A 13,071-nucleotide genomic window follows, 5' to 3' on the forward strand; every position below is an offset into this window, starting at 1 on the left:
CCTCCACTCACTCGCCCACCATCCCCTCCACTCCCCTCGCCCAACTTCCCCTCCACTCCCTCACCCACCATCCCCTCCATACCCTCGCCCACCATCCCCTGCACTCCCTCACACTCCATCCCCTCCCTCGCCCATCCTCCCCTCCACTCCCTCGCCCGCCATGCTCTCCACCCCCTCGACCACCATCCCCTCCACTCCCTCGCCCATCATCCCCTCCACTCCCTCGCCCACCATCCCCTCCACTCCCTCGCCCACCATCCCCTCCACTCTCTCGCCCTCCATTGCCTCACCCACCATCCACTCCACTCACTCGCCCACCATCCCCTCCAGTCCCTCGCCCATCCTCCCCTCCACTCGCTCGCCCACCATCCCCTCCACTCCCTCGCCCACTATCCCCCCTCCACTCCCCTCGCCCACCCATCCCCTCCACTTCCTCACCCACCATCCCCTCCACTCCCTCGCCCATCCTCCCCTCCACTCCCTCGCCCACCATCCCCTCCACTCCCTCGCCCACCATCCCCTCCACTCCGTCGGCCACCATCCCCTCCACTCCCTAGCCCATCCTCCCCTCCACTCCCTCGCCCACCATTCCCTCCACTCCCCCGCCCACCATCCCCTCCACTCCCTCGCCCATCATCCCCTCCACTCCCTCACCCACCATCCCCTCCACTCCCTTGCCCTCCATCCCCTCCACTCCCTCGCCCTCCATCCCCTCCACTCCCTCGCCCATCCTGTCCTCCACTCCCTCGCCCTCCATCCTCTCCACTCCCTCGCCCACCATCCCCTCCACTCCCTCACCCACCATCCCCTCCACTCCCTCACCCAGCATCCCCTCCACTCCCTCGCCCACCAAGCCCTCCACTCCCTCGCCCACCAACCCCTCCACTCCCTCACACACCAACCCCTCCACTCCCTCGCCCATCCTCCCCTCCACTCCCTCGCCCACAAACCCCTCCACTCCCTCGCCCATCCTCCCCTCCACTCCTTCGCCACCATCCCCTCCACTCCCTCGCCCACCAACCCCTCCACTCCCTCGCCCACCAACCCCTCCACTCCCTCGCCCACCAACCCCTCCACTCCCTCGCCCACCATCCCCCTCCACTCCCTCGCCCATCCTCCCCTCCACACCCTCACCCACCATCCCCTCCACTCCCTCACCCCACCTTCCCCTCCACTCCCTCGTCCTCCATCCCATCCACTCCCTCGCCCATCCTCCCCTCCACACCCCTCGCCCACCCTCCCCTCCACTCCCTCACCCACCGACCCCTCCATTCCCTCACCCACCAACCCCTCCACTCCCTCGCCCACCATCCCCTCCACTCCCTCGCCCATCCTCCCCCCCACTCCCCTCACCCACCATCCCCTCCACACACTCGCCCATCCTCCCCTCCACACCCTCGCCGACCATCCCCTCCACTCCCTCGCCCACCCTCCCCACCACTTCCCTCACCCACCATCCCCTCCACTCCCTCACCCACCATCCCCTCCACTCACTCACCCACCATCCCCTCCACTCCCTCGACCACCATCCCCTCCACTCCCTCGACCACCATCCCCTCCACTCCCTCACCCACCATCCCCTCCACTCCCTCACCCACCATCCCCTCCACTCCCTCTCCCACCATCCCCTCCTCTTCCTCGCCCATCCTCCCCTCCACTCCCTCACCCACCAACCCCTCCACTCCCTCACCCACCAACCCCTCCACTCCCTCGCCCATCCTCCCCTCCACACCCTCACCCACCATCCCCTCCACTCCCTCGCCCACCATCCCCTCCACTCCCTCACCCACCATCCCCTCCACTCCCTCGCCCATCCTCCCCTCCACTCCCTCACCCACCAAACCCTCCACTCCCTCACCCACCAACCCCTCCACTCCCTCGCCCATCCTCCCCTCCACACCCTCACCCACCATCCCCACCACTCCCTCGCCCATCCTCCCCTCCACTCCCTCACCCACCAAACCCTCCACTCCCTCACCCACCAACCCCTCCACTCCCTCGCCCATCCTCCCCTCCAAACCCTCACCCACCATCCCCACCACTCCCTCGCCCACCATCCCCTCCACTCCCTCACCCACCATCCCCTCCACTCCCTCGCCCATCCTCCCCTCCACTCCCTCACCCACCAACCCCTCCACTCCCTCGCCCATCCTTCCCTCCACTCCCTCGCCCACCATCCCCTCCACTCCCTCACCCACCAACTCCTCCACTCCCTCGCCCACCATCCCCTCCACTCCCTCGCCCACCAACCCCTCCACTCCCTCACCCACCATCCCCTCCACTCCCTCGCCCACCATCCCCTCCACTCCCTCGCCCATCATCCCCCTCCACTCCCTCGCCCACCATCCCCTCCACTCCCTCGCCCACCATCCCCTCCACTCCCTCGCCCATCCTCCCCTCCACTCCCTCGCCAACCCTCCCCTCCACTCCTTCGCCCACCATCCCCTCCACACTCCCTCGCCCACCATCCCCTCCACTCCCTCGCCCACCATCCCCTCCACTCCCTCGCCCACCATCCCCTCCACTCCCTCGCCCACCATCCCCTCCACTCCCTCGCCCACCATCCCCTCCACTCCCTCGCCCACTATCCCCACCACTCCCTTGCCCATCATCCCCTCCACTCCCTCGCCCACCCTCTCCTCCACTCCCTCACCCACCACCCCCCTCCCTCGGCCACCATCCCCCTCCACTCCCTCACCCACCACTCCCTCGCCGACCATCCCCTCCACACCCTCGCCCACCATCCCCTCCACTCCCTCGCCCACCACCCCCATCGCCCACCACCCCCTCCACTCCCTCGCCCACCATCCCCTCCACTCACACTCCCTCCACTCCCTCGCCCACCATCCCCTCCACTCCCTCGCCCTTCCATCCACTCCCTCGCCCTTCCATCCCCTCCACTCCCTCGCCCACCATCCCCTCCACTCCTTCGCCCACCATCCCCTCCACTCCTTCGCCCATCCTCCCCCTCGTCTCCCTCGCCCATCCACCCCTCCACTCCCTCGCCCACCATCCTCTCCACTCCCTCGCCCATCCTCCCCTCCACTCCCTCGCCCATCCTCCCCTCCACTCCCTCGCCCACCATCCCCTCCACTCCCTCGCCAATCCACCCCTCCACTCCCTCACCCACCTTCCCCTCCGCTCCCTCACCCTCCATCCCCTCCACTCCCTCACCCACCATCCCCTCCCTCGGCCACCATCCCTTCCCTCGGCCACCATCCCCTCCACTCCCTCGCCGACCATCCCCCACCACTCCCTTGCCCACCATCACCCTCCACTCCCTCGCCCACCCTCCCCTCCGCTCCCTCACCCTCCATCCCCTCCACTCCCTCACCCACCATCCCCTCCCTCGGCCACCATCCCCTCCACTCCCTCACCCACCATCCCCTTCCTCGCCCATCCTCCCCCCCACTCCCTCAGCCACCATCCCCTCCACTCCCTCGCCGACCATCCCCACCACTCCCTCGCACACCATCCCCTCCACTCCCTCGCCCACCCTCCCCTCCACTCCCTCACCCACCACCCCCTCCCTCGGCCACCATCCCCTCCACTCACTCGCCCACCATCCCCTCCACTCCCTCGCCCAACTTCCCCTCCACTCCCTCACCCACCATCCCCTCCATACCCTCGCCCACCATCCCCTGCACTCCCTCACACTCCATCCCCTCCCTCGGCCACCATCCCCTCCACTCCCTCGCCCATCCTCCCCTCCACTCCCTCGCCCGCCATGCTCTCCACCCCCTCGACCACCATCCCCTCCACTCCCTCGACCACCATCCCCTCCACTCCCTCGCCCATCATCCCCTCCACTCCCTCGCCCACCATCCCCTCCACTCCCTCGCCCACCATCCCCTCCACTCTCTCGCCCTCCATTCCCTCACCCACCATCCACTCCACTCACTCGCCCACCATCCCCTCCAGTCCCTCGCCCATCCTCCCCTCCACTCGCTCGCCCACCATCCCCTCCACTCCCTCGCCCACTATCCCCTCCACTCCCTCGCCCACCATCCCCTCCACTCCCTCGCCCACGAGCCCCTCCAGTCCCTAGCAAATCCTCCCCTCCACTTCCTCACCCACCATCCCCTCCACTGCCTCGCCCATCCTCCCCTCCACTCCCTCGCCCACCATCCCCTCCACTCCCTCGCCCACCATCCCCTCCACTCCGTCGCCCACCATCCCCTCCACTCCCTAGCCCATCCTCCCCTCCACTCCCTCGCCCACCATTCCCTCCACTCCCTCGCCCACCATCCCCTCCACTCCCTCGCCCATCATCCCCTCCACTCCCTCACCCACCATCCCCTCCACTCCCTCGCCCTCCATCCCCTCCACTCCCTCGCCCTCCATCCCCTCCACTCCCTCGCCCATCCTGTCCTCCACTCCCTCGCCCTCCATCCTCTCCACTCCCTCGCCCACCATCCCCTCCACTCCCTCACCCACCATCCCCCTCCACTCCCTCGCCCTCCATCCCCTCCACTCCCTCGCCCTCCATCCCCTCCACTCCCTCGCCCATCCTGTCCTCCACTCCCTCGCCCCTCCATCCTCTCCACTCCCTCGCCCATCCTCCCCTCCACTCCCTCGCCCTCCATCCCATCATCCCCTCCACTCCCTCGCCTACCATGCCCTCCACCCCCTCGCCCACCATCCCCTCCACTCCCTCGCCCATCATCCCCTCCACTCCCTCGCCCATCATCCCCTCCACTCACTCGCCCTCAATCCCCTCAACTCCCTCACCCTCCATCCCCTCCACTCCCTCACCCACCATCCCCTCCACTCCCTCGCCCATCGTGTCCTCCACTCCCTCACCCCACCATCCCCTCCACTCCGTCGCCCATCCTCCCCTCCACTCCCTCGCCCATCATCCCCTCCACTCCCTCGCCCACCATCCCCTCCACTCCCTCGCCCTCCATCCCCTCCACTCCCTCACCCTCCACTCCCTCGTCCATCATCCCCTCCACTCCCTCGCCCACCATGCCCTCCACCCCCTCGCCCACCATGCCCTCCACCCCCTCGCCCACCATCCCCTCCACTCCCTCGCCCATCATCCCCTCCACTCCCTCGCCCATCATCCCCTCCACTCCCTCGCCCATCATCCCCTCCACTCCCTCACCCATCAGCCCCTCCATTCCCTCGCCTATCATGCTCATAATCATTATTCTCCCCTCCACTTTCTCCCCTGCAATCCCCTCCCCACTCCCTCACTATCTTTGAATGAGATGGGAGAGAGAGAGAGACACCAGTCAGTGTACAGATATCTCCCTGAGAGAGAGGGGACTGAGAGACACCAGTCAGTGTACAGATATCTCCCTGAGAGAGAGGGGGGACTGAGAGACACCAGTCTGTACAGATATCCCCCTGAGAGAGAGAGAGGGGACTGAGAGACACCAGTCAGTGTACAGATATCTCCGAGAGAGAGGGGGGACTGAGAGACACCAGTCAGTGTACAGGTATCTCCCTGAGAGAGAGAGGACTGAGAGACACCAGTCAGTGTACAGATATCTCCCTGAGAGAGAGAGGGGACTGAGAGAGACCAGTCAGTGTACAGATATCTCCCTGAGAGAGAGAGGACTGAGAGACACCAGTCAGTGTACAGATATCTCCCTGAGAGAGAGAGGGGACTGAGAGACACCAGTCAGTGTACAGATATCTCCCTGAGAGAGAGAGGGGACTGAGAGACGCCAGTCAGTGTACAGCTAACTCTCTGAGAGAGAGAGGGGACTGAGAGACACCAGTCAGTGTACAGATATCTCCCTGAGAGAGAGGGAACTGAGTGACACCAGTCAGTGTACAGATATCTCCCTGAGAGAGAGAGGACTGAGAGACACCAGTCAGTGTACAGATATGTCCCTGAGAGAGAGAGGGGACTGACAGACACCAGTCAGTGTACAGCTATCTCCCTGAGAGAGAGAGGGGACTGAGAGACATTAGTCAGTACAGATATCTCCCTGAGAGAGAGGGGACTGAGAGACACCAGTCAGTGTACAGATATCTCCCTGAGAGAGAGGGGACTGAGAGACACCAGTCAGTGTACAGATATCTCCCTGAGAGAGAGGGGACTGAGAGACACCAGTCAGTGCACAGATGCCTCCCTGAGAGAGAGAGGACTGAGAGAGACCAGTCAGTGTACAGATATCTCCCTGAGAGAGAGATGGGACTGAGAGACACCAGTCAGTGTACAGATATCTCCCTGAGAGAGAGAGGGGACTGAGAGACATTAGTCAGTACAGATATCTCCCTGAGAGAGAGAGGACTGAGAGACACCAGTCAGTGTACAGATATCTCCCTGAGAGAGAGGGGACTGAGAGACACCAGTCAATGTACAGATAGCTCCCTGAGAGAGAGGGGGACTGAGAGACACCAGTCAGTGTACAGATATCTCCCTGAGAGAGAGAGGGGACTGAGAGACACCAGTCAGTGTACAGATATCTCCCTGAGAGAGAGGGGACTGAGAGACACCAGTCAGTGTACAGATATCTCCGAGAGAGAGGGGGGACTGAGAGACACCAGTCAGTGTACAGATATCTCCCTTAGAGAGAGGGGACTGAGAGACACCAGTCAGTGTACAGATATCTCCCTGAGAGAGAGGGGACTGAGAGACACCAGTCAGTGTACAGATATCTCCCTGAGAGAGAGGGGACTGAGAGACACCAGTCAGTGTACAGATATCTCCCTTAGAGAGAGGGGACTGAGAGACACCAGTCAGTGTACAGATATCTCCCTGAGAGAGAGGGGACTGAGAGACACCAGTCAGTGTACAGATATCTCCCTGAGAGAGAGGGGACTGAGAGACACCAGTCAGTGTACAGATTTCTCCCTGAGAGAGAGGGGGGACTGAGAGACACCAGTCAATGTACAGATATCTCCCTGAGAGAGAGATGGGACTGAGAGACACCAGTCAGTGTACAGATATCTCCCTGAGAGAGAGAGGACTGAGAGACACCAGTCAGTGTACAGATATCTCCCTGAGAGAGAGGGGACTGAGAGACACCAGTCAGTGTACAGATATCTCCCTGAGAGAGAGATGGGACTGAGAGACACCAGTCAGTGTACAGATATCTCCCTGAGAGAGAGGGGACTGAGAGACACCAGTCAATGTACAGATATCTCCCTGAGAGAGAGAGGGGACTGAGAGACACCAGTCAGTGTACAGATATCTCCCTGAGAGAGAGAGGGGACTGAGAGACATTAGTCAGTACAGATATCTCACTGAGAGAGAGGGGACTGAGAGACACCAGTCAATGTACAGATATCTCCGAGAGAGAGAGGGGACTGAGAGACACCAGTCAGTGTACAGGTATCTCCCTGAGAGAGAAGGGACTGACAGAGACCAGTCAGTGTACAGATATCTCCCTGAGAGAGAGAGAGGGGACTGAGAGACACCAGTCAGTGTACAGATATCTGCCTGAGAGAGAAGGGACTGACAGAGACCAGTCAGTGTACAGATATCTCCCTGAGAGAGAGAGAGGGGACTGAGAGACACCAGTCAGTGTACATATATCTCCCTGAGAGAGAGGGGACTGAGAGACACCAGTCAGTGTACAGATATCTCACTGAGAGAGAGGGGACTGAGAGACACCAGTCAGTGTACAGATATCTCCCTGAGAGAGAGAGGGGACTGAGAGACACCAGTCAGTGTACAGCTATCTGCCTGAGAGAGAAGGGACTGACAGAGACCAGTCAGTGTACAGATATCTCCCTGAGAGAGAGAGAGGGGACTGAGAGACACCAGTCCGTGTACATATATCTCCCTGAGAGAGAGGGGACTGAGAGGAGACACCAGTCAGTGAACAGATATCTCCCTGAGAGAGAGGGGACTGAGAGACACCAGTCAGTGTACAGATATCTCCCTGAGAGAGAGAGGGGACTGAGAGACACCAGTCAGTGTACAGATATCTCCCTGAGAGAGAGGGGACTGAGAGACACCAGTCAGTGTACAGATATCTCCCTGAGAGAGAGAGGGGGGACTGAGAGACACCAGTCAGTGTACAGATATCTCCCTGAGAGAGAGATGGGACTGAGAGACACCAGTCAGTGTACAGATATCTCCCTGAGAGAGAGAGGGGACTGAGAGACACCAGTCAATGTACAGATATCTCCCTGAGAGAGAGAGGACTGAGAGACACCAGTCAGTGTACAGATATCTCCCTGAGAGAGAGGGGACTGAGAGACACCAGTCAGTGTACAGATATCTCCCTGAGAGAGAGGGGACTGAGAGACACCAGTCTGTACATATATCCCCCTGAGAGAGAGAGAGGGGACTGAGAGACACCAGTCAGTGTACAGATATCTCCCTGAGAGAGAGGGGACTGAGAGACACCAGTCAGTGTACAGATATCTCCCTGAGAGAGGGGACTGAGAGACACCAGTCAGTGTACAGATATCTCCCTGAGAGAGGGGACTGAGAGACACCAGTCAGTGTACAGATATCGCCCTGAGAGAGAGAGGGGACTGAGAGACACCAGTCAGTGTACAGATATCCCCCTGAGAGAGAGATGGGACTGAGAGACACCAGTCAGTGTACAGATATCTCCCTGAGAGAGAGAGGACTGAGAGACACCAGTCAGTGTACAGATATCTCCCTGAGAGAGAGGGGACTGAGAGACACCAGTCAATGTACAGATATCTCCCTGAGAGAGAGATGGGACTGAGAGACACCAGTCAGTGTACAGATATCTGCCTGAGAGAGAAGGGACTGACAGAGACCAGTCAGTGTACAGATATGTCCCTGAGAGAGAGGGGACTGAGAGACACCAGTCAGTGTACAGATATCTCCCTGAGAGAGAGGGGACTGAGAGACACCAGTCAGTGTACAGATATGTCCCTGAGAGAGAGGGGACTGAGAGACACCAGTCAGTGTACAGATATCTCCCTGAGAGAGAGGGGACTGAGAGACGCCAGTCTGTGTACCGATATCTCGTTGGGAGTAAATGGGAGATTACGGTGCGTGCACATTTAAATATAATTGTTTCACTCTCCCCCCGTACACTGGGACTGCACGGGAGCTCAGTCCTGTTACTCGGATACTCACAGTGAAGTCACATCCAGTACTTTTCTGGATATCTTCAACAGTCACTCCTTCGAATAGTTCAATCAGTGTCAACCCTTTCTTCCGATCAACATCAAAGACTGCCTGTAAATGTTTAAACAGATGTTACATAATCACACCTCCTGTAGTCTGACAATGTTAGGCAGCAAGCGTATCGACAGGACAGAATCAAACAGGCTCCAAGCTTCCGTAATCCTGTCACACATCCCATAATTTGACAATTAACTGCTTCATAGAACCATGTACAATTGAAGCAAAGCCCAAACTGTCTGCATTCTCTCGGGACGTTTCCACACTCACTGACCGCCCAGGTGTCATTTCCAACAATCCTTCACAATCCGCTCTCCCCCCTGACTTTTCAATATTCTTGATGTGGGTGTCGCTGGCTAGCCCAGCATTTATTGCCCATCCCTAGTTGCCCTTCAGAAGGTGGGGGTGAGCTGCCTTCTTGAACCGCTGCAGTCCCTGAGGTGTAGGTACACCCACTGTGATGTTAGGGAGTGAGTTCCAGGGTGTTGCCCCAGCGACAGTGAAGGAACGGCCGATATATTTCCCACTCAGGGTGGTGAGTGACTCGGAGGGGAATCTCCAGGTGGTGGGGTTCCCAGGTATCTGCTGCTCTTGTCCTTCTAGATGGGAGTGGTCGTGGGTTTGGGAGGTGCTGACTAAGGAACCTTGGTGAGTTGCTGCAGTGCATCTTGTTGATGGTGCACACGGCTGTCACTGTGCGTCGGGGGTGGAGGGAGTGAATGTCTGTGGAAGGGGAGCAATCAAACGGGGCTGCTTTGTCCTGGATGGTGTCGAGCTTCTTGAGTGTTGTTGGAGCTGCGCTCACCCAGGCAAATGGAGAGTATTCCATCACACTCCTGACTTGTGCCTTGTCGATGGTGGACAGGCTTTGGGGGGTCAGGAGGTGAGTTACTCGCAGTAGGAGTTCTAGCCTTTGACCTGCCCAGGTAGCCACAGTATTAATGTGGCTGGGTCCGGTTCAGTTTCTGATCAATGGTAACCCCCAGGGTGTTGATCGTGGGGGATTCAGCGATGGTAATGCCATTGAATGTCAAGGGGCGGTGGTTAGATCCTCTCTTGCCTGGAACTTGTAAAGTAAATAATCTTTATTGTCACAAGTACGCTTACATTAACACTGCAATGAAGTTACTGTGAAAAGCCCCTAGTCGTCACACTCCGGCGCCTGTTCGGGTACACAGAGGGAGAATTCAGAATGTCCAATTCACCTAATAAACACATCTTTGGATTGTGGGAGGAAACCGGAGCACCCGGAGGAAACCCACGCAGACACGGGGAGAACGTGCAGACTCCGCACAGACAGTGACCCAGCGGGGAATCAAACTCATGTTTCTGATCAAGCACCGGCGGCGAGCACCAGCAGCAGTGCCGGGCAGGGGAGTGCCGGGTATGGAGTGCCGGGTATGGAGTGCCGGGTATGGAGTGCCGGGTATGGAGTGCAGGGGATGGAGTGCCGGGGATGGGAGTGCCGGGGAGGAGTGCCGGGGATGGGAGCGCCGGGGGTGGAGTGCCGGGGAGGGGAGTGCCGGGGAGGGGAGTGCCGGGATGGAGTGTCGGAATGGTAGTGCTGTGGAGGGGAGTGCAGGGGATGGAGTGCCGGGGAGGGGAGTGCCGGGGAGGGGAGTGCCGGGGAGGGGAGTGCCGGGGATGGAGTGCCGGGGATGGAGTGCCAGGGATGGAGTGCCGGGGATGGAGTGCCGGGATGGAGTGTCGGAATGGTAGTGCCGGGGAGGGGAGTGCCGGGGAGGGGAGTGCCGGGGATGGGAGTGCAGGGGATGGAGTGCCGGGAAGGGGAGTGCCGAGGAGGGGAGTGCCGGGGAGGGGGCGCTGGGATGGAGTGCCGGGGAAGGAGCGCCGGGGAAGGAGCACCGGGGATGGAGTGCCGGGGAAGGAGCGCCGGGGAAGGAGCACCGGGGATGGAGTGCCGGGGAGGGGAGTGCCGGGGATGGAGTGCCGGGGATGGAGTGCCGGGGAGGGGAGTGCCGGGGAGGGGAGTGCCGGGGAGGGGAGTGCCGGGGATGGAGTGCCGGGAATGGAGTGCCGGGGATGGGAGTGCCGGGGATGGGAGTGCCAGGGATGGGAGTGCCGGGGATGAAGTACCGGGGATGGAGTGCCGGGATGGAGTACCGGGGATGGGAGTACCGGGGATGGGAGTGCAGGGGATGGAGTGCCGGGGAGGGGAGTGCCGGGATGGAGTGCCGGGGATGGAGTGCCGGGGAGGGGAGTGCCGGGGAGGGGAGTACCGGGATGGAGTGCCGGGGATGTAGTGCCAGGGAGGGGAGTGCCGGGGAGGGGAGTGCCGGGGAGGGGGCGCTGGGACGGAGTGCCGGGGATGGGGCACCGGGGATAGAGTGCCGGGGATGGAGTGCCGGGATGGAGTGCCGGGGAAGGAGCGCCGGGGAAGGAGCGCCGGGGATGGAGTGCCGGGGAGGGGAGTGCCGGGGATGGAGTGCCGGGGAGGGGAGTGCCGAGATGGAGTGCCGGGGAGGGGAGTGCCGGGATGGAGTGCCGGGTATGGAGTGCCGGGGATGGAGTGCCGGGGATGGAGTGCCGTGGAGGGGAGTGCCGGGGATGGAGTGCCGGGGATGAAGTACCGGGGATGGAGTGCCGGGATGGAGTGCCGGGGATGGAGTACCGGGGATGGGAGTACCGGGGATGGGAGTGCAGGGGATGGAGTGCCGGGGAGGGGAGTGCCGGGGAGGAGAGTGCCGGGATGGAGTGACGGGGATGGAGTGCCGTGGAGGGGAGTGCCGGGGATGGAGTGCCGGGGAGGGGAGTGCCGGGGAGGGGAGTGCCGGGGAGGGGAGTGCCGGGGAGGGGAGTGCAGGGGAGGGGAGTGCTGGGAATGGAGTGCCGGGGATGGGAGTGCCGAGGAGGGGAGTGCCGGGGATGGGGAGTGCCGGGGAGGGGAGTGCCGGGGAGGGGAGTGCCGGGGATGGAGTGCCGGGGAGGGGAGTGCCGGGGAGGGGAGTGCCGGGGAGGGGAGTGCAGGGGAGAGGAGTGCTGGGAATGGAGTGCCGGGGATGGGAGTGCCGAGGAGGGGAGTGCCGGGGAGGGGAGTGCAGGGGAGGGGAGTGCTGGGAATGGAGTGCCGGGGATGGGAGTGCCGAGGAGGGGAGTGCCGGGGATGGGGAGTGCCGGGGAGGGGAGTGCCGGGGAGGGGAGTGCCGGGGAGGGGAGTGCCGGGGAGGGGAGTGCCGGGGAGGGGAGTGCCGGGGAGGGGAGTGCCGGGGAGGGGAGTGCCGGGGAGGGGAGTGCCGGGGAGGGGAGTGCCGGGGAGGGGAGTGCCGGGGAGGGGAGTGCCGGGGATGGGAGTGCCGGGGATGGAGTGCCGGGGAGGGGAGTGCTGGGAATGGAGTGCCGAGGAGGGGAGTGCCGGGGATGGAGTGCCGGGGATGGAGTGCCGGGGAGGGGAGTGCTGGGAATGGAGTGCCGAGGAGGGGAGTGCCGGGGATGGAGTGCCGGGGATGGAGTGCCAGGGATGGAGTGCCGGGGATGGAGTGCCGGGGATGGAGTGCCGGGATGGAGTGTCGGAATGGTAGTGCCGGGGAGGGGAGTGCCGGGGAGGGGAGTGCCGGGGATGGGAGTGCAGGGGATGGAGTGCCGGGAAGGGGAGTGCCGAGGAGGGGAGTGCCGGGATGGAGTGCCGGGGAAGGAGCGCCGGGGAAGGAGCACCGGGGATGGAGTGCCGGGGAGGGGAGTGCCGGGGATGGAGTGCCGGGGATGGAGTGCCGGGGAGGGGAGTGCCGGGGATGGAGTGCCGGGGATGGAGTGCCGGGAATGGAGTGCCGGGGATGGGAGTGCCGGGGATGGGAGTGCCAGGGATGGGAGTGCCAGGGATGGGAGTGCCGGGGATGAAGTACCGGGGATGGAGTGCCGGGATGGAGTACCGGGGATGGGAGTACCGGGGATGGGAGTGCAGGGGATGGAGTGCCGGGGAGGGGAGTGCCGGGATGGAGTGCCGGGGATGGAGTGCCGGGGAGGGGAGTGCCGGGGAGGGG

The 13,071-nt window shown here is 62.4% G+C and overlaps 1 protein-coding gene across 1 annotated transcript in view; it reads right to left on the bottom strand.

Moving 5' to 3' along the window:
- Positions 1-9,013: 9,013 nt before the first annotated feature.
- LOC140406289 (succinyl-CoA:3-ketoacid coenzyme A transferase 1, mitochondrial-like) overlaps positions 9,014-13,071 on the bottom strand; it is a gene marked incomplete at both ends in the record, with an annotated part of 59,412 nt that continues 55,354 nt past the window's right edge. The window contains one exon of the mRNA XM_072494402.1: positions 9,014-9,127. Within this exon, the coding sequence (XP_072350503.1) occupies positions 9,014-9,127 (114 nt within the window). The remainder of the gene's footprint in view (positions 9,128-13,071) is intronic.

The sequence above is a fragment of the Scyliorhinus torazame genome, unplaced genomic scaffold (assembly GCF_047496885.1).
Source record: "Scyliorhinus torazame isolate Kashiwa2021f unplaced genomic scaffold, sScyTor2.1 scaffold_433, whole genome shotgun sequence".
In the NCBI taxonomy this organism is placed as follows: Eukaryota; Metazoa; Chordata; class Chondrichthyes; order Carcharhiniformes; family Scyliorhinidae; genus Scyliorhinus; species Scyliorhinus torazame.